Source organism: Corvus moneduloides, chromosome Z (assembly GCF_009650955.1).
Source record: "Corvus moneduloides isolate bCorMon1 chromosome Z, bCorMon1.pri, whole genome shotgun sequence".
NCBI classification, from domain to species: Eukaryota; Metazoa; Chordata; class Aves; order Passeriformes; family Corvidae; genus Corvus; species Corvus moneduloides.
This window is the reverse complement of record NC_045511.1, coordinates 53,451,792-53,472,264: the sequence shown is the minus strand read 5'-3', so window position 1 is coordinate 53,472,264 and position 20,473 is coordinate 53,451,792. Positions and strand designations below refer to the sequence as shown.

The 20,473-nt window shown below is 40.8% G+C and overlaps 1 protein-coding gene across 1 annotated transcript in view; it reads left to right on the top strand.

The window, feature by feature from the left end:
• Positions 1-11,132: 11,132 nt before the first annotated feature.
• TRPM6 (transient receptor potential cation channel subfamily M member 6) overlaps positions 11,133-20,473 on the top strand; it is a 73,093-nt gene continuing 63,752 nt past the window's right edge. The window contains exons 1-8 of the mRNA XM_032097106.1: positions 11,133-11,339; positions 12,847-13,085; positions 14,068-14,248; positions 14,600-14,813; positions 15,625-15,749; positions 16,512-16,683; positions 17,938-18,112; positions 19,431-19,554. Coding sequence (XP_031952997.1) covers positions 11,133-11,339; positions 12,847-13,085; positions 14,068-14,248; positions 14,600-14,813; positions 15,625-15,749; positions 16,512-16,683; positions 17,938-18,112; positions 19,431-19,554 — 1,437 coding nt within the window. The remainder of the gene's footprint in view (positions 11,340-12,846; positions 13,086-14,067; positions 14,249-14,599; positions 14,814-15,624; positions 15,750-16,511; positions 16,684-17,937; positions 18,113-19,430; positions 19,555-20,473) is intronic.

Here is a 20,473-nt window from a genome sequence, read left to right as displayed (position 1 = left end):
CAGTTGATTAACTGCAAAAGAAAATGCTATAGCATTCTGTGAAGATTGAATTTATGTATTTTTGAGAAGCTAACACACTACATTTGTTCTGAGGAAATAAACCATAAGATCTCTCTTCAGAATGACTGAAGAGTCATAAGAAGTTCTGTTATCCCTCTTTGACTTGGGTCTGCATTTATCCTGCAAGCACAGGTGACTTCTGTTAGTGTTTGTACTATATTTGTGAACACCTAAGAATATGTTTTCAGTGGATGTTTGAATTGGTTACTAGGAAATAATCACAGAAATTCTGCTGTGACCTGAAATTATATACTGTCTTTAAAAGCTTCTCAGTGCTACTGAATCTGGTGTCTGCCTGCAAAGGCAGTTTGAGATTAGCTGATAGTTGTTTTATGATTGGCCATGGTGGACAGGTGAACAGTGTTCACCGTTCACATTTCATTCAAATGAAATTATTTGCACAATATTTTTGAAATCTTGGTGAAATTTAGTGATGAAAGTTTTCTAGTGAATTCAATTGCTTATAATTGTGTATTTCAACAGATGTGCAGAATCTTCAACACTGGGGCACAGAAGTAGATAAGAAAGATTGGAAAAGCAAAAGCTGCCAGTTAGTAACAGATGTACGGATGCACTGGAGATCAGAGGAACCATGGCATGTCTGTGCTACAGAGCCGGGTGGTTGTCCTATGACAGGGTAACCTGAACACAAGAAAATTCTAGAATAAGACCTCAGAGGCCACTGAAAACCTCTCATGGGTTCATATTTTACTGCATGTGGCCCTGGAGTTTTGCAATATTGCTCTACCCTGCGTGGATCCAGAGTGGTGTTCTTTGTTTAGCGATCAATTGTATTATTTCATACCATCAGCGTGCATGGAGTGGATGCTGAACCACAAAGTCCCTGCTCTGAAAAGCTTATGTGAGAGACAGCCTGTTAAGTTGGAAATCTCTTTAATGCTGGCAGTAATTTAACCAGCTGGTAATGAAGCCATGAAGAGTTTCCAGGGGTAGGGGTTCAAGAGATACCAGTGTGCTTAAACTCCGAGCTCTTGTGAAATAGTCTTGAGTGCTAGCTTACAGGAACTCTGGCTGCATTTCAGGTATTTAATGTTATTGCAAGTGACTTGCAAGTTAATTTTGAAAGGGTTTAAGATATTTTAGGACACCTTGCTTGCAGTGGATTCTTGCAGCAGCTATAATAAGAGGAAGTTTTTTCCCTCCTCTGATGTATTTGAATAAAGGTTGGTCACAGACTGCACCATGCTGACTTCTCACAGACATGCTTTCACCTGAAAATAGTACCTCCCTCCTTCACAGGCACTAAAAGTCAGGTATTTCTGATTATTGACATCCTCAGTAAGGTCCTTACAGGTACTGTATGTTTGAGTACTGAGGCAATTCTATTAGCCCCAGGATCATCTGTTCCTTTTTTAAAGAGTGTTTATTTTCATCTAATAATTTTGAGAAATAATTACCTTGAGTTGTATAAAAGTTGTATATGATGCATAACTTTTTTTTTTTTTTGCTAAAATTTTGACAAACCTGTTCAACAATGCAGAAATACTGGCCCTAGTTCTTTTAGAAAACCCCAGTTCTTTGGAAGTGACATTGTGTGCTGATTTCACTAAACATACAGTGTATGCAGAGCTGAGGTATGGTGCTTGACAGAACTTTCCAGCTCTTGAAGTAGCTCTTTGGCTAAGACACTGTGTTTCTCTGTCATCAGTACAAATTTGTTGCAGTTTCAGTAAGCTACTTACAACTTGATTTTTCTGCCTAGTTTCCAGCACAACTGTACTTTGCCTAAATGAACTAACCTGTTATGTAAACTGGCTAGTCATTGTGTGATTTCTAATTATCTGCACCTGTCTGGAGCTACAATGTGTCATTAAAGGCAGTTGCTGCTGTTTTGTCCAAAAATGGATCATATTTCAATAATGGATGGAATTATTAAGCCAGAGAGATGTGTGCCTTTTAATTTTCTTTTGCAGAGAATGGAACAATGGCCAGAGCAGCATGGTGTTTCATTAGAAAATATCTGTATCTGTGCCTTTCACCCTAAAGCAGGCATATTTACATCTAAGGATACTGAAAAATTGTTTAGTATTGACAGTGTAACCTTGTTCCCCTGAGTTTGGTACTCGACCAGTGAAGAGAGCTTTTGACTGGTCTTGAAGGAGCTGAATGCTTCTTACAGTTCTTGGTTCAGTAAAGCTAATTTCAGAGCAGGAAGAGTGTACATTAACCCCTCAATTAACAGTGGTTTTTTGTCACAATGCATCTGCAGGCTTTGACTTCGGCAAGGCTTTGCAGGGATGGTGGTGGAGGGGGGTGTGGGCTCAGGCAGAAGAAAGCAGAAGCAAAATTGAAGCATTCACTTATTTTTCCTGCATGGGTGGGTAGTGAAATCAGAGAGGGGAGTAGTACAGCAGGGGATCCCAGGTGAAATCAGTGAGGGGAGCAGTAGAGCAGGGGATCCCAGCGCTTGTTGCCCTGTCCCTGGAGACTGGTGAGCCAAGCCTGTACCTGCTCAGCCACTCCAGTGGGATGGTGGCACAGTCACTCTCCCTGCTGACAGCAACACTGCTTTGTGAAGGACCTCTGTGCTAGTTTGGATATTTAGGTTTTGTCTCCTCTCACTGCTCATTAGAAAGGATTTGAAAGAAATGAGTGGTGCGTATGTTTTCCTATATTTTACACTGTGATCTCTTTCCTTACTTCTGGAAACCTTAATTTTTGAACATTTTGACCTGACAGTGTCCCTTTAATACCATATTATACAAGGATCTTAGACATTAAAGATATTGGAAAAGTGATTAAAAGCAGTTTTCTAAAAACTACTCATGTGCCTTAAATTTCAGAGCCAAACTCTTGCCACTCCATTGACTAAATCAGTCTAGAAATCTCCAAAGCCTCTTCTGTGTCATAGAATTATAAGCAGCAATCCTAATCCTCAGACTGGTGAGAAAAGAGACGCCAGAACTCCAAAACAAAGGTCTCAGGACTTCCTTAGAGGAAAATCAGAAGGAAAGCTGCAATATAAACTTGGCTTCAGGTCTTTAGTATATCAGAACAGAAATTTGCCAGTGAGAAGGAACATGTAGTTATATTTTTGTCTCCTTTAGGACTTGGTAGTGAAAAGGATACATGCTGATGATGGCTGAGAGGTATGTACCTCACTGTAGTGACAGGGAACATGTTACAGAAGCCTTTTACAAAACTAGGAATCAAGAGCTAGACTAGAGAAGTTTGCTGTTCAGAAGTCTCCTCTTTTTGTTTTTACTTGCCCAGCCCTCAAGTCATGTATGACTATAAAAGAGCATGAAGTTTTAACCCTCTTTTCTTGATGATACAATCAGCCTAAAAACCTAAATAAAGCCTTAGATTAAGAATTAATGTTAAGGTTCTCTTGTAAATTTTACATACTAAATAAAGGTTTTACCTATATAAAATTAAGAATAATTACCTAATTAAGACCCAAAGATTTCGAAGTTCAGCATCCAACAGTTACCGTTCCTTTCAAGGAATTTGATCCTGATAGACCTGAAGAGAAAGGTTCAAAGATTTCCAGTGAGATTCTTTGACAAAGGTCTGTGTGCCATAGTGACTGTTCAGTTTGCTGAGCTGTAAACAGGTATCACTAAGACAGCACACCAGGAGGCTGGTGGAGAAAGCCCACCTGAGTGCCAGGTCTAGGTCCCCTGCTTTTGCATTTCACTCTAGTCCTAGTTCAGCAAAATATAACCAGAATGCATCTATTCTTGACTCTGTGAAGAATAATAAAAGAAGGACTCAACCGTCTCTTTCAAGTATAATGAAAATCTTGCCTTTTTTGACACAGCTTTAGTAAGATCACAGTTTGCTAGTTTTCTGGCAGAAGGAGAGTGCAATTCTTTAAGCAATTTTGGTTCATCCTTGCCGCTTTCTCTGTTGAACTCTATTCTCTATTGTATATATTGTATTATATGTCTTTGATGAAACATCTAAATAATTCTCATGATGGCAAAAAATTTAAATATTGATCTTCTTGGGGAATTCTGTAAAGCTTGGAGGTGAAGGGCTAGGACTGTTCAGAGCTGTAGTTTCAGCTTGTAGTCTTACACCTAAGATAGGTGTAAGATAGGAATTGTTCTGAGTTATCTGTATACAGCCTTATTGTCATTACAGTGCAATTTTTGATATCATGTTCCAAAGTTCAGGAATGCATTTATATTTGAAATGTCTTTTTAGCCCCACAAATCTTGGATTGAAGAGGTCTTCAGTAAAAGAGAATGTGCACACATTATTCCCAGCTCAAAAGATCCGCACAGGTAAAACAATGAATTTCTCCTTTTTTCTGTTACATCTAAAAATAATCAGGATAATTTTTTATGGGCATTGTGTTTGGTTTGGATGATGTTTTTTAGTATCTCAGTCAGTGATTGCTGGTTTATGGGTGTATGTTTTAAATGAAACTATTTGAACTAGAAATTGGCAGCAATTAACCTTACTATGCTTCTTAGATTTGTTGCTCTCAGTCCAGTAACCAAAACAGGAATGGTATCCAATTAAGAGATTGAATTACATGGAGTTACCGCTGCACCATTTTTTCCCTTCCTCAGAATAATTACTGCTGCTGAGCACAGTCAGAATAGGTAGGTGTAGACTACAGAAGGAGTAAGGACCTCAGCCTGTGCTTTAGGACCAGAAAGCAAACATAACTTGGCATTAGAGATTATGTATCTAGTGGATGGTGTTGCCTAGATAAATTTGTGGACATCACATTCTGACAATGTAAGCTTGTAATTTTGATCATATGGTTTTGAACACATGGATAGTGTAGCATACACAAGATGGAGAACTCATCTATAAAATGCAGATCTGACATACAGTCTGAGCTGTGAAATCTAAACAAATCGCTGAAGTTATCCAGTACATTTTCCAGGGGTTAGTGCTGGAGAAGACAGCCTGTATTGTTGTTGATGAGAATTCTTTCGCTGTTGAATTGGTACTGTAAGAAAAGCATTACAGCTGTCTTATTTTATGCAAACACGTATTAATGATTCACCTTTTATCACAGATGTCCTGCAGGATGCCAGGTGTGCCAGAATTTAATCAGGTAAGAGTGCATAAATATATATGGGCAATTTTTGTAGTGACCTAGTAATAGACAATCTTAGTCAAGGAAGCAATGATAAGAGAAATATCCCTCCTGTTTTATAGTCAGAGCAGCATTTCTAGGGGTGTGCTAGAGAATGCTTAGTGTAAACATAAGTAGAATAAATTGTGTGATTGCCTTTTGATTTATTTGCAACAGAAAATTCTGCCCAAATACCTTGTGCAGATGATTTTGTTTTAATCTCCTCCTGAGGAATGACAGGCAGAAATGTGTCTTGAAGTGAGAGACAACTCCAGCTATATCCTGGATTGTATGAAGGAGAGTGAGTCAATAGCAATAGACAACCATGAGAAGTATGGGAAAAAAAAAAAATAAGGGAGAAGAAAAAGAGTAAAAGAAACACCCCAGTAATAGGTTTTTTGAAGATTTTTCATCTTCTCTCCAGTGAGGATTCTGACTTCCTGCTTTTGGGAAGGCAAACAACAGATATTATATCACTTTGGTGCTTTTAAGTTTCTCCAGGTGAATTGTATTTCGTGACCTTTATTAATTAGTTGTTTTCAATCCAATATTTGTCATTCAGATGGTATTACCAAACATATTTTGGTGCTGTATATTTATGATAATACATTATCAGTTCTTGGAACAAAAAGTTCAACCTCCATTTGTTTTGAGTTAAAGGCATCTGAAGGCTGAGGCAATAACTGATGAGTAGCAAGCTGGTGTCAAGTAGTCCCATAACCCGTGTCAACATGGTTATCTGCCTTTTCATTATGCTTCACAATTTATTTGGCATCTAAGATTTACAAGAGTTCTGTTTTACAAAGAATAAATAAATTACTTCTGGAATCAAATCACTGTAAAGGGCTGATAGGCAGAATGGTGTTGGTAAGGCAAATGATTTGTGTTTCTGTTCAGAAAGTGTCAGCTCCCTCTAAGAGAATGATCTCATGCATATTTTGCTTCAGCGTGGAAGAATAGATGTTCAAAGATTTTTGCAGGGCTTCTGAGAGAAGAAATGCAGGGGGCATTTTAATGCTTCCTGCTGACCTGCAGTTACCCAGCTGGGTATCACAACTGAAGTTGCATTGTCCTTCAAAATACAGCAGTGTAATTTCATCTAAATCAAGACTACAGCAGTTCTGTGGTTCTCCCCCTCTCCCCTCTCAGAGTGACCATGTTGTTAATCAGTCTGGGAAGATCATTAGGACAAAATGTAGCCCACAGAAGTGGAAAACCAAACCAAGATTAACTTCCACCAAATAAGCCTCCTAGTCAAGCACAGTTTATCTGCATAAATGTGAATATGGTGCTAGGAGAGGGAGGAGGAGAAACAGGAAATGTGTATTCCAGTGGATGGGTTTGTTTTTTTCTTTCACCTTTCTCTGTCAAGACATCCTGTATCTTTGTGTGTCTTTTATCTTGTAGTTGTTTCTTTCAGTTTTTGCTGAGCATTTTCATGCTGTTTAGGTTACTATGAATCCAGTCTGCTGGTCTGTCTATGTTTGCAGAATGTGTGTGGGTGTCGAATGTTCATTTCAGTCAGCCCTTATCTTACAAGTAAATCTTTCCAAATGTTAACAGTACTTGTCTTCTTGAGTATCTCAAGGTGTACAGACAACTTTGTTCTAGGAGAATTTTTCTGTTCCTAACAAGGACAAATAACTTTCATATGATTGTTGTGACTGGTTATATTGTATTTATTAGATCAGCAATGAAACAGGTTTTGGGCCTCCTGAGTTCTGCAGTTTTCCACAACAGTCCAAAAATCATGTGGATATACTTGATGCCTACTATAATTTGACCTAGTATTTATTGTAAGCAAGTGAAATCTCTGAAAGATTTCTTTTGTAGAGAATTTCCAAGGTTTGCAAACAGTTTGTGAATGGAAACAGATTGTGAATGGGTTATGTAACTAATTTGCTAATTCTAAGTAGAATTACTCTGTTTAGACATTGCTAATCAAATCTGAGTAACTTAGCAGCACCTTTGTCAATGCTCCCCTGGTGAGTCAGAATGGATCTCTATCTACCCTTCTGTGCAGAACTCTCAGAAACATCCCAGACAGCAGTTAGACCGATCTCACTTTATGAGTATTCAGAAGTGCAGTGTCAAATTCCTGCATCCTTGTAGATCTGAGATGTTCTTGCAACTTGTCTATATATCTCACCTTTTAGGTGTAATTTTTAGACGCAACTTCTAAATCACTGCCTGCTAGAGCACTGGACATTGCAGTCTGACTCTTGCTTTACTTTTACTTCAGTGTCAACCCTTTGGGTTTTCCCTTGTTGCTCAAAGTATGACTTTTCTAGTGGCCTGCTTTTATATTACTGATGATGTCCCCACCTTCTCCAGCAGCTTGGCGAGCCTTTGAGGCAAAGAAGGCAAAGTCATTGCAAAGATGCTTTGTATCAATGCATATCCTATATCCATAAGATCACAGAGTAACTCAGGGACATGTTCCTCAGTATGGTCAGCCAGGGTGGTCAGAAGAGGATGCTTCACCCAGTTGTGTGAAATCCCCAAGGATGGAGAGAACCCACCCTCCCCGGTTCCTGACTCCACCACTGGGTTGTCCTCCTGGAAAAAAGGCTTCTTATTTCCAGTCCTCAGACTGTTTCAACTGTGCTGCTGCCTCTCACCCTACTGCCATGCATCACTGAAGAGCCCATCTACATCTTCTGTATCCCATCTCGTCAGTGCTGGGTGTGTCATTGGAGCACCTGAGGCCACCTCTTGTCCCAGCTGAACCATCCCCTGTCCAAAAGCCTCTTCTCAGAGATCAAGGGCTCCAGCCCCACCTCTGTCACCAGAATAGTCCCTCTGCCCCCAAAGTCTCTCCACTTTGCTGGTGTCTCTTTTGTGCTGGGGACTGAAGCTGGAGGTGGTACCCAGACAGGGGCTGACCAGCACCAAGCAGAAGGGATGGAACCTACTGTCCCCTGTCTCTCAGACCATGTCCTGCTTACACCACCCCAGGCACCTCTTGCCCTCGTTGCTGCCCAGGCACATGGATGACCCTGTTTCAGCCCACGAACAACGAGGAGCATGCCTCAGAAATGCCTCACCCCTAGGCCTGCACATTCCCTCCATCCCTTTTTCCAGGTTGCTGGTGGACAGGCTGAACAGGAGTGGCCCTGTACAGACCCTGAGGAACCCTGAGGAACTGCTTGATACTGGCCCACCACCCAGCCTGGTCCTCACCTGCCAGCCTGTCATCCCTCCCGCACTGTAATGTCACAGCCCAGCTACAGAAGCCTGGATAGAGCAAAGGTGCTCTCCTCTCATCCCTACCATTATGTTGCAGAAGGCAGTGAAGTGGGTCAGGCATGACTGACCCTTGGCAAATCCTTGCTTACCGCTTCCTGTCACTGTCTCCTCTTTCATGTGCCCAGATGTGGGCTCCAGGAGGTCTCACACCTTGATTTTACCTCAGACTTATGGCCAGATGACTGGCCTATTGTTGCTCAGGGTGGCTCTTGCCCATTTTTGAAGGCAGGCCTGACATTTGCCTTTCTCCAATTATTGGGGACACCCCTGATCTTCACAGCCTTGGAAACGGGCTCTAAAAGGGCATCAGCCCCCTCCCTCAGCACCCTGGGGTGCAGCCTGACAGGTCCCAAGGACATGTGTGTGAATCAAGTGCTCTTGTGCTATTTTGACTCAAACATCAGCTCAGCCTGCTAGTGCCACTTCTCCTTAAGCCCTGTCTCCCGGAGTGTGGAAGGCTTCCTTCTCCAGTTTGCTTTTGCAGAGCATTGAATCAACCAAATGTAATTTGCTAGGTTGAAAAAATGGAGTGCAAACCTGATTCCATGGCTTCTGGGTATCAAGAAGTGCCTTACTAAAGCAGCTCGTATCCCGCATTGCCTTCAGGATGTTTTGGGGTTTGGTTTTGGTTGGTTGGTTGGTTAGTTGGTTTTTAAAAATCTGTTTCTTTGTCACCAGTTAGTTCTCACTCATCTCCACTGAAAACTCTCTCTTCTGGAATGCACATCTTCACAGTTTTGCAGATGTTTGCATCTAACCTGCCCCTAAATGGACAAGTAGTACAGCTGAGGCCCGAGGCAGTCATTGCGTTTGGGTTCTTGAAGGATGTTTGGTTTCTCAAAGGAGGAAAAGTGAAGAATTTATCTCCATTTCTCAGGCTGTGTTAACTTCTGAAATGTCTAAAGGAGACCTGGACTGTCAGCTGTCACTATAAATTACCCCGAAGTTAATCCTGTAGAGGAGACCGAAGCCTGCTGAAGCCTGTAGAAGAGTAATGATTGAATTTGGAATCTGGGTTATTATTCCAGATGCAAACCTTTAATGCTGACTGAGTTTCTGGTATCTTTCTGTCCTGTTCCTGGCTAGGACAGGTTTAATTATTTGCAGAAGCCAGCAGGGGCCTTGGCTAGGACCCAGAGGTTGTTGTCTACCACCTCAGGTCATTGCCAAAGCTGAGGGGAAGGGAGTCTCTTCTGGGGAGGAGGGGTCCGTTCTCAGTCAAGGTAGTGTGGTTTTGTCTATTGTCAGGGACTTTCTGTGTGAATCATTCATTTTTTGTGCCCTTTGTCATCAGTTTGTCACTGTTACTGTTCATTTCCTTATCTTGTTGCTGTTTCCAATAAACTGTTGTTATCTCAACCCATGATCTTTACCTTTTGTGCCTCCAGTTCTCCTTTCCAGCTCCAACAGGGGAAGGACAGGAGGAGGAGTGAGAGAATGGAGCATGGTTTGACATGTTCCAGTGGGAACAATAAACTGGGGAGTACCATTCCTAAACCATGACAGCCTTATTTGGTACCTAATGTGTGGCAGGAAGAGCTGAGGTAATGAGATGTGGCCAGCGCTGGTTGGAAACAAATTTGATCTAAGTGTTTGTTGCAATAGGTATGGAGCCACTGGTCACAATGTTACCAGGTCTGTTCATGTGGGTGTGGTACCTAACCCTGACTATATTGCCATGCGTGCTCCTCTCTATGTTCCTTCTCTAACTAGGGGGAAGACTGCTTTGTTGCTGTAGTGTGTGATATCAGCTTACGGCATCATAACATCAAGGGCAATGAAGGTCATTTGTGACGTGTTCAGCATTGCCCTCCTAACCTTATCTTGGGTGCAACCTTTGGGAGTCCATTAATAATCGTACCGAGTCCATGGGGAGAACAAAGGAGGATGATTTTCTCCAGCTTTTCACCCCCTTTTCCTCCTTCAGGCCTGTCACAATGGCTTTTGAGAATTTTGAATTTCTTTTGGATGTTGAGGAAACCATGTTCTTGTTGCTAATTCTGTCAGGTCCCCCAAAGTGGTCCACACTGTGATTAGAGTCAAAACAGAGATTTCTGGGGAGGTTTATTCAAGAGTTCTGTCCCAATGGGGGACAGTCATGAGTGACATGTGATGTGGAAGGACATGGGCCAGTATTTTGAAGACTTCTCCAGTGATTTGGAAAGTCACCCCTGAACAACTACAGGACCCTGTTAAAATGATAAAATACATCATGGAAAAATGCTGTGGCAGTTCCAGAGAGGTGTGACATTATGTGGCATGCTGGGCTTTGAATACTGCTCAATCAGACACTGCTCAAGACTAGAAAGTGCCCTCAGGGGGAGGACAAGGAAAGCAAAGCAAGAGGCACTGTGGCCACTCAAACTGCAGCTGAGCCAGAGGATGAACCAGTGCCAGTAGCGGCTGCCCCTACAGAAGAAATCCAAGTAAAGGTTGAAGAGGAAGTAGGGCCCTCATAACAGGAGGAAGAGGCAGGGCCAGAGGTAATCCCCTGATCCCTATCTCTGGCTGAGCTGTGAGGTATGTGAAAAGATTTCAGCTGCCAGTCAGGTGACCTGGCTCCTCTGATGCACGGATATTGTGGCCCATGATGTGAAACTAGATGGTAGTGAAACCAAGCAGCTGGGATCCCTGTGGGCATTGCCAGGAGGTTTGGGAAGAGGACAGAAACTCTCAGCCACTGAGTTGACTCCTGTCAAGTGTGAGGGAAAGGTGCTCTCTCAAGGATGATCTAATAGTGCACCCAGGGAGGTGGGACACCATGGAGAAAGGTATCCAGTACCTGAGAGAATTAGCTGTGCTGGAGGTAATCTATAGGGATTCAAATAATGAGCAGTCCCCTGTAGATCCAGATGAGGTCCAGTGTACACAATCCATGTGGCAGAAGTTTGTATGGAGCTCATCATCATCGTACACCAACTCATTGGCATTGACGTCCATGAAAGGAGGAGAACAAACAGTGCTTCAGGTAACTGCCAGATTCCAGCAATATGAAGATGATTTTTTTGTTTCCCTTCCAACTTGCTCCTTGGCTGCGGAAAGACTGCCCAAGACTGCACAGAGATTCAAAAGGCTCGAACAAGGTAGAGAGGAAATGTCCCATGTCCCACCAGTATGGACCAGAGTCTCCGCTAGTCGGAGCAAGTGGCCCCCTTCTAGAGAGAGAGGGTACACACCATGAAGTAACCTGTGGTTTTTGTTGTGTGACCATGGAGAGGACATGTGGAAGTGGGATGGAAAATCCTTCTGAAGACTGCTTTTGCCATAAAACAAAGTAAGGTCAGGGGACCTGTCCAGGAAATTCAGTTTTTAGGATTAAATTGGCAGGATGGGAGTTGTCAGATTCCAATGGATGTGGTCAACACATTAACAGCTGTGATCTCAACCAACCAGCAAGAAAGAAACACAGGCTGTCCTGTGCACTGTGGGTTTTTGACGGATCTGTATTCAGGATTATAGTCAGATTGAAAGTCTTCTCTATCAGGTGATCTGGAAGAAGAATGATGTTAAGTGGAGTCCCAAACAACAAGGTTTTGAACAAATCAAACAGGAGATTGTTCATGCAGTTGCCCTTGTTTAGTCACGACAGGACAAGATGTGAAAAATGTGCTCTACATTGCAGATGGGGACAATGGTTCTTCCTGGAGTCTCTGGTGAAATGTACCTGGGGAAGCTCAAGGATGACCCCTGGGGTTCAGGGATATTCACTGTTGAGGAATGGTACTCCCCAATTCAGTCCCCCCACCAAGATGCTCCAAAACCACATGCCTCTCTCCCACTCCATCTTCCGCTCCCCCTTTCCACTGCAGTGGGGTGAAGCTGAGAACTGGAGACACAAAAGGCAGAAGATCATGGTTTGAGATAAGAACAATTTACTGGAAACAGCAATGTGATGGAAAAAAGCAAACAGTAACAGCAACAGTATTAATAAAAGAAGTGTACAAAAAAAAAAAGAAGAGTGATTTACATGCAAAAATGCTCACTGCAGATCTCGTGACCCAAGCAGGGTCAGCCTCAATGCTCTGTCCCTCTTGAGACTGGCACCACCTGAACCTGTCTCTGGCTTGAAACCAGGTCCCTCCACTAAATTTATTCAACCAGAAATAATCCCTTCTTCCCACGAGAGAGAGACCCTTACCCCCTACCTCCAGCAATGATGTGAGGTGGTAAAGAATAACATCTTGGCCCTAGTCATGTCCCATCCCAGCTAGTGCAAAAAATTAACCCTGGCTTGGACAAAACCAGGACAGGGATACAAATGATCTGAGGCCTGCTACACCCCAACTGATAAAGAGATCCTGGCATCTTTTGGAGATGCTGAGCTTGAGCTGCTTCAGAAGTGATTGGCACCAATGCACAGCTCCTCCTGATACCCTGACTGACAGTGCTGGGGCTGGATGCTCAAAGGGAAAGTCCCTGCCACACATCATACCACTGGTACTTTATAGAGTAAGTGGAGTGTGCTGATGATACAGGTAGCTCGAACAGGAAACCCCAACTGGCCAGGAATCAGGAGCTGGCCCAAAGACAAAAATTTCATATTTTTGTCAGAAAAGGATAAAGAGCAGGTGACACGTTCTGAGGAGGTCCCACCATATAATCAGCTATCAGAAAATGAAAAGCAATACATTCTCTTCGCTGATGCTTCCTGCTGTACTGTCTTCCAGGGAGAATCACAGAATCAGAGAATATACCCAGTTGGAAACGATCCACAGTGAGCGTTGAGTCTAACTCCTGGCCCTGACAGGACTATTCTAGAGAGTCACATCATCTGCTGAAAGGGTCCCTTCTGGGTTGGCATAGACTTACCGGGGAAGCGGTTTGGTGTCATCTATTGCTGGCGGGTTTCTGAGTGAAATGTTAATTTATTGTGCCCTCTGTTATTAGTATTGTTGCTGTTACTATTTGTTCTCTTATATCATTGCTGTTTCAAGTAAATTTTTCTTATCGTATTCTGTCATCTTTACCTTTGTGCCTCCAATTCTTCTCTCCCGTGCACAGCAGGGAGAAGGGAAGGGAAAGGGATAAACGAGTGAGTGGTGGGTGTGTGGTTTGAAAAGTCTCAGTGGGTGCACTAAACTGGGGAATGTCATACCCAAACCATGACAATCCCCTCAGCATTGCACTTCAACCCATGTATTTGGTATATGCACTTTGCTGGCTTCCAAGTGTTAGTATAAAGATCACGCTGAAATTCTCCTCCTGGTTGTTGAGGATAACTCCTAGATCTTTCTTTAGTACTTAGAATAACCTGTGGTAATACTCATGGCAAACCTCAGTGTCCTACAACATTCCTCTGAATTGGAACATATAAGACCAGTAAGGCCAAGCTGCATTGCTCAGGTCAGAATTTCTGTAAGGGACTCTCAAACGGTTACAGATTCACACAGAATCACATCATGGTTTGGATTGGAAGGGACCTTTGAAGACTATCTAGTCCAACATCCCCCCAACTGTTATTGGTGTTCTTCAGGTAGAGAACAAATTCTATACCCAACTAAACATAATTATGATTTAATTCAATGTTATTTTGCTATTGTTGCAATTTTTTCAACATGGTTAATTTTTACTGCATTCCCATGAGACAACTGCAGTATTTTTATTTGCAGGAAGTTACTTGGGCTATTCACGTGTAGATCCTAAAGTTGTATGCAAGTGAGTTTGATATAAAATAATTTCTGCATTTTTAATGTGAGGTGTTGCTGTGGACGGCTGATTGGAGAACACCCAGGAGTAGAATTCAGCTGGCCTGTTTATCAGGCGGGTTCACAGAGTGATGGTGGAGAATGGTCTGTGCAAAAACACACTAGGATGAATCCAACAGATGCATTTGGTACAATCAATTTTCAAGATGGAGACCACACTTACCACGCCAAGGTAATAGGTGCTGTGTTTATATGCCTGACTTATTTTTGTAATTTCAGTATAAGAAAGGCAAAAAGTGGGTTTGGGTGAATATCAGATTGATTGTCTTAAGAGGGCAGGGGAATCTAAAAGTAAACCAGATTAAAATGTGTGTGTATTTTTATGTTGAACCTCACAGTGATTATAGATACTCTCTGTATTGCTCACATGCATTTTTGTGCTATCATGTTAGGGTACTATAATAGCTCTAATCCTTCACAAGATCTGCAGGACATTAATGCTTAGAACTTTGTAATGTGTTGCAGTTTCTTCTCCCTGAAGCATTTAAAATATGTTTATTTTACCCATTTTTATTCTTTCCAGTATATTAGACTTTCTTATGACAGCAATTTGGATCAGCTGTTGCATCTGATGGTTAAAGAATGGCAGATTGAATTGCCAAAGCTAGTGATCTCTGTTCATGGAGGCATTCAGAATTTCAAGCTTCCCTCAAAGGTCAAGCAGGTTTTCAGCAAAGGGCTGGTGAAGGCAGCTGAGTCTACAGGAGCATGGATAATTACAGAAGGCATCAACAGCGGTAGTGTAATTACTTTTCTTTGTTTCACTTCTCCTTTTGGTATTTTTATCTCTGCATAACAGCATGTATATTTAGGTCAAATAGAGTGAAATTGTTCGAAAATTGGTGATATGTTAATACAAAATGAAGTTGGTTTTATTTAAGGAGCAGTTCTTAATTCAAAGAGTGAGATCGTGTTCATTTACTGTTGACAGGCGTTCTGAATATTTTAATTAAAGAGCAGAGTATTCTACACATAATAAGAAACACTGCATATAGCCAGAACTTATTCGCAGTAAATTTATCTGCTTCATTAAATTATTTAGGTTCTGTGGACTGTGATTAGTCTTTTTGAAACAATTTTCAAAGCTAAATTTAACTTGTGTTTTATAATTGAGAAAGTTTTGCATCAGGATAATCCATTAATTAGCCTATTAGTATCTGAAAATCCCTTTAGGTTACTCTTATAAACTCAGAGGGGTCAGTAAACTGTGGAACTGAAAGTTTTACTTCTTTAGCTGCTATTCAGTCAGGTGATTTTGCAGGAGAACTGTCCTGTGCATTTATGTAACTAATGAAGTTCTGTAGATGTGAAAAGCACCATTAGCACCATGTAAGGGTATTATTAATTAGAAATATGTGCTGAGTTTGAAGCAGCGGTACATTACATCTGAGCTCTGAAGTGTACATTAAATTTATCAGTTGGGTGGGATGTTTTGCTTTTGATTAAAATGTAACCATAATATAAATTAAGTGATGAGAAATCTCTCTTGGTGTCCTGTAGCAGGTCTCTGAACATAGAAGAAAATTTATCATTTGATTATCTGTTTAGGAGTGTCCAGGCATGTGGGGGATGCACTGAAAGGCCGTGCCTCACCACACCTGAGAAAGATCTGTGCTATTGGGATTCCTCCATGGGGTATCATTGAGAATCAGAGGGATCTCATTGGAAAAGATGTGAGTTGGATGCCCTTTAATAATAAAAGCCTTCATGTTCATGGGATGGTAGAGTTTTGTTGCATACTTGATTTTCTTCTAGATTAAACTCACTGGTTTGATATTTTTTTCTGTATAATAGAGGCTTAGGTTTTTCTCAGCAGAATTTTGTGGCATGTTGAGGACTGTATTTTGCTTTCTGTGTATAAATGAATAGTTTTAAAATACTTCTGTTCTTACAGGAAATTGCCATTTCTTTCTTAAATTTTGTAATTATTTAAGCAACTCTCTTGTGGTTGTAAATTGTGTTTTTCTATATTAAGATTCAGAATGAACAGCCAGCTATTAATATGTGTAGTATTTTATTCACAGTCCATTTTATATTCACAGACTACAACTTTATGTGAGGGTATAATATACTCAAGTGTCTAAAAGCACTTAAGTAGTAAGGTGAAATCATTCCTGATAAATGTTAGCTCATGTATTTTCAATGGGAATACAACCCAGGGAAACTATGCCATGGTGTTTCAACTTTTGCAAAGAACATCAGACAGTGATTCTAAGGATTGCAAGCCTAATCAGAAATGTTTTCTGAGATATTAATTGTGGGTTTGTTTCTGTTAAGAATCAAATGCTAAGAATCAAACATTTGAGTAGCACAAAAAGCATGATGGAGGATTTCAAACAACCACACTATGACGAAGAAATACATGTAAATGAGGGAACATAAATGGTGGTGTTTTGTTGGTTTCTTTGCGGACCTTTTTATTTTGGTTTTCTCAGGTAGTTTGCCTGTACCAGACTCTTGGTAACCCACTCAGCAAGCTGAGTACGCTCAACAGCATGCATTCTCATTTTCTAATGGCAGATGATGGGACAGTGGGCAAGTATGGGAATGAAATGGTGCTCAGGAGGAATTTGGAGAAGTACATATCATTTCAAAAAATACATACAAGTAAGTATTGCTGTGGTCAGCTTTATGACAGAAAAACCTATCCTAGAAGTTTGGGAGGTACTCGATATTTTGTGTTACAGGTTGTACATCTTGATTTGCCATAGTTTTCACTGAGGTCAAATGTTATTAATTGCATGTGTCTTGAGCTCTGAAAATCAGGAAAATGAAAAGGACGGCATTTTCACAAAGCGTTATGCATTTGGATGAACACATATATTGGTTTTTCAGTTGTAGAGACATCTAAACGACTCAGATTATTTAATAAGTATTGAGCATTTGCTCACCTCACAGTTTTATGTGGTCTCTATTTAACTGCTAGATACTTTCCCATCATTTAACGAGGTGGGAAGATTGCTACATTCAGTGGAATTCAAATTCTTTTTACCCTGTTAATTACTTTTGTCCTCATCACTCTTCCCTATTGAAAGCCTGTGACCTCAAGTACAGCAACAAAGAGTGTTTGCAAAAGTAAAACCTTTAGCCAGTGTTTGACAGATTGCATAACTTCCACCATTTATTTATGGAGTACATGAGTTATGGTAAAGAAATAATTAAATAAATGTTCATTACATAGTAATTATTTTCTTTTATGCACTAGACTGTACAAATTATTTGTGAACGTTCACTCTTACCCAGTCATTCAAATCTTGAGGTACGTTAGAAAGGCATTAGCATTATGATGTTGATGTTGCTTCCTTTATCTGCTCACATTATAGAACTGACAAACTTAGAAACCAACCCAATTATTAACATGTTCATGTATAGAGCTTCTTACTCACAATCATGTATTTCTTACCATGAGATTTTGCGAGTCAGGCTTTCATTTTCATTTCCATTGCGTTGCACTTGAAATTAATTTCTGTTTTTTAAAAAACCTGCCCTGCTGCTGTAACACTTGAAAGAGTCTCTGAAGAAATACCTGATTACTTTTCTGTGTGTGTAGGTAAACACATGTATATTGAACATGTTTCAAATGTCCTTGAATGTGACAACTATTTTAGAGGGAAGAGGGATATTTAGAAGGATGTTTTTTCTTCCCAATGCTTACAGGTTTTTCAGTAGTTTTTCATGGTCTTTTTGATCTGGTTGCAGAAGTTCTGTGAAAGTCTTAAAAGGTGTAAGTCAAATTAGAGATGGTGAAGGCAGTATTTCCTCTCCATTGAACTATGTATAAGTATTTATTTCCCAGATGTTTTGATTTTTTTGTGTGTGACAGAGATCTGTTTGTAACTGGTTAGGTGTGTTTTGAAACAGGAATGAGCCAAGGTGTACCCATAGTTGGGTTGGTGGTGGAAGGAGGCCCCAGTGTGATCCTAATGGTGTGGGAGTACGTGAGGGCCAGCCCTGCTGTCCCAGTGGTGGTCTACGAGGGCACAGGCAGAGCTGCAGATATCCTGGCATTTACCCACAAGCACACGGGTGATACGGGGTGAGTAGCGGCATAATGCTCCTCCTCCTTGGTCTGTCCTGTTGGCAGGCACCTGCCTGTCTCAAAACTGCCGAGACAATTTCCAGTGCTTCTAGCAATGATGCCACTGTGGTCTTTTGCCAGCTTTGACTTCTGTGATGGGAGAATGGAGTTTCTTTCTTCCCTGCCTCAAACTAGTGCTGAAATGATTATTGTACCAAATTTACTATCACTTTTTCGAAGAGGGAAAAGTGCTTGTGGTATTCTGAATTATGAAATTTCTCACCTTTGGTGAGAGACGCTCTCGGATGGCCCCCAGAATATTTGCTATTTTTTCAACTCAGACATGTCTCCAGCTATTGATATTCTGTATGTGGGCTTGGATTTGGATTGTACAAAACTTTTTGAGACTAGAGCTGGGGTTCATTCCTGTAGGAGCCTCAGGTTGCAGTAGGAGGAAGACTAAATTTCTTCATCTTTGGCTTTGGTGGCTTTGACTCAGTGGTAGCCCAGATTTGTTATCCTTGTCGAGCTGTAACTCTATGTCACCACCAGTTCAGTCTCAGCTGCAGGCTCTATTGAACCTACCTCGGTGAAATTTTTGCAGCCAAACTGGAAATTAAAATATATATTTGTACAGCAAATTAATATTATATGTGCAAGTTCTTCAAAGACAAAGAGCTTTTTAGATAAAAAATTTAATTTTAAAGAGGTGCCCTGGGTTCACTCCCATTTATGAAAAGGAATGATTTAATAGATTTTATATCCTAATTGTTTACTTATTGTCTTTTCTGATTATACTTTTGGATAGGTGGTATTTGCCCCTAGTGTGTTGTTTGAGAACTTTGTCTTCACTTGTTTTTCTCTCCGTATTTATGATACTAAAAAAAAAAAATCCTTTCATTTCAAAAGAAAAGGAAAATATGAATGAAAAGGTTAACAGAAGGATAAATAAGAGAAAAAAAAGGGAGCGGTAGGACGCCTAATGAACAAATAGTGAGGAATTTCATTTTATGCCTTTTTTTCTTTCTTTACTGAAAGAAAGAAAAATCACTTCCAGTGATTTTTAGCTCATGTTCATAGAAAATCCTTTGAAAATTGTTAACTTATGTATTGTATTTTCAGTAGTAAATATGTCTGTCAGAACTAATGCATATGTGATTAATAATTTATGTTATGGGATAACTTTGCTTTGTGTTGAAATAAGGATTAAGTCAACAGAGAAGTAGAAAAAAAAGAAATTTCTCCTATGTTTAATCTTTTCTGAACTGTCATCTGGGTGGGTAAGAAGTATCTATATATAAATATAATTGTCATTGATTCTATGTCTGTTTTCCAGGGATCTGTGCCCTCAGGTGAAGGAGGAGATATTAATGATGATTCAAAACATATTTAGATTGGAACAGAAACAGTCCAGTCGTCTATTTCATGTTTTGATAGAATGCATGAAACACAGAGAGTCTGTGAGTAGGGTTCATGTGCTGAGTTTAGGAAGTCTTCATTTCCTGTTACATTTTTTTGCTCTTTCTCTGGTGGGTCGGCATGAGCACAGGTGTTATATCTAATATAAAGATAGTACAAAGGTGTCCGTGCCAATTTCTGTATTGAGTAGCTCTACAGAGCCTGTTAACTTCTCTGGTTTCAGTGTTTATGAAATGAGAGCCTTTCTGACCTTAGTAAAAGGCCAAATATCTTTGTTTTCACAAGAAAGATCAAATAATTCCTATTTTTTCTTCTCTAGTAGAGTCTTATTTATAATTTAGAAATGTTTCCTTCCAATCTTCTGCTTCCAACAGAATTGTGCTGGAATTTGTAACACTGCTATTAACGGGAAATGTCCTCCCTCCACCTTCTGGCCATGCTGCTTTTGATGCTGCCCAAAATAGGATTGGCTAGGTTGCCAGTGCACATTGCCAGTTCATGCTGAGCTTTTCTTTCATCAACACCCCAAAATCTTTCTCCCTGCTCTCAATTCTTTCTCTGCCCAGCCTTTATTAATTCTTAGGATTGCCCTGACCCAGATACAAGTCTTTGCACTTGGTCTTGTTTAACTTCATCAGGTCTGCACAGGCCCACATTTCACACCTGTCAAGGTCCTTCTGCATGACATGTCTTCCCTCCAGAGTATTAACACCACTCAGCTTCGTGTCGTCGGCAAAACTGCTGAGTGTGCATTCAGTACCAGTATCTGTGTCCCCAACAAACACTTTAAGTAATACTGGTCCCAATACCAACCCTTGAGGGACACCACATGTCAATGGTCACCTGACATTAAGCCACTGACCACAATCGTTTGAGTGTGACCATCCAGCCAATTCCTTATCCACGGAGTGGTCCACCATCAAATCCAGTTTCATCCAGTTTAGAGACAAAGATGTTGTC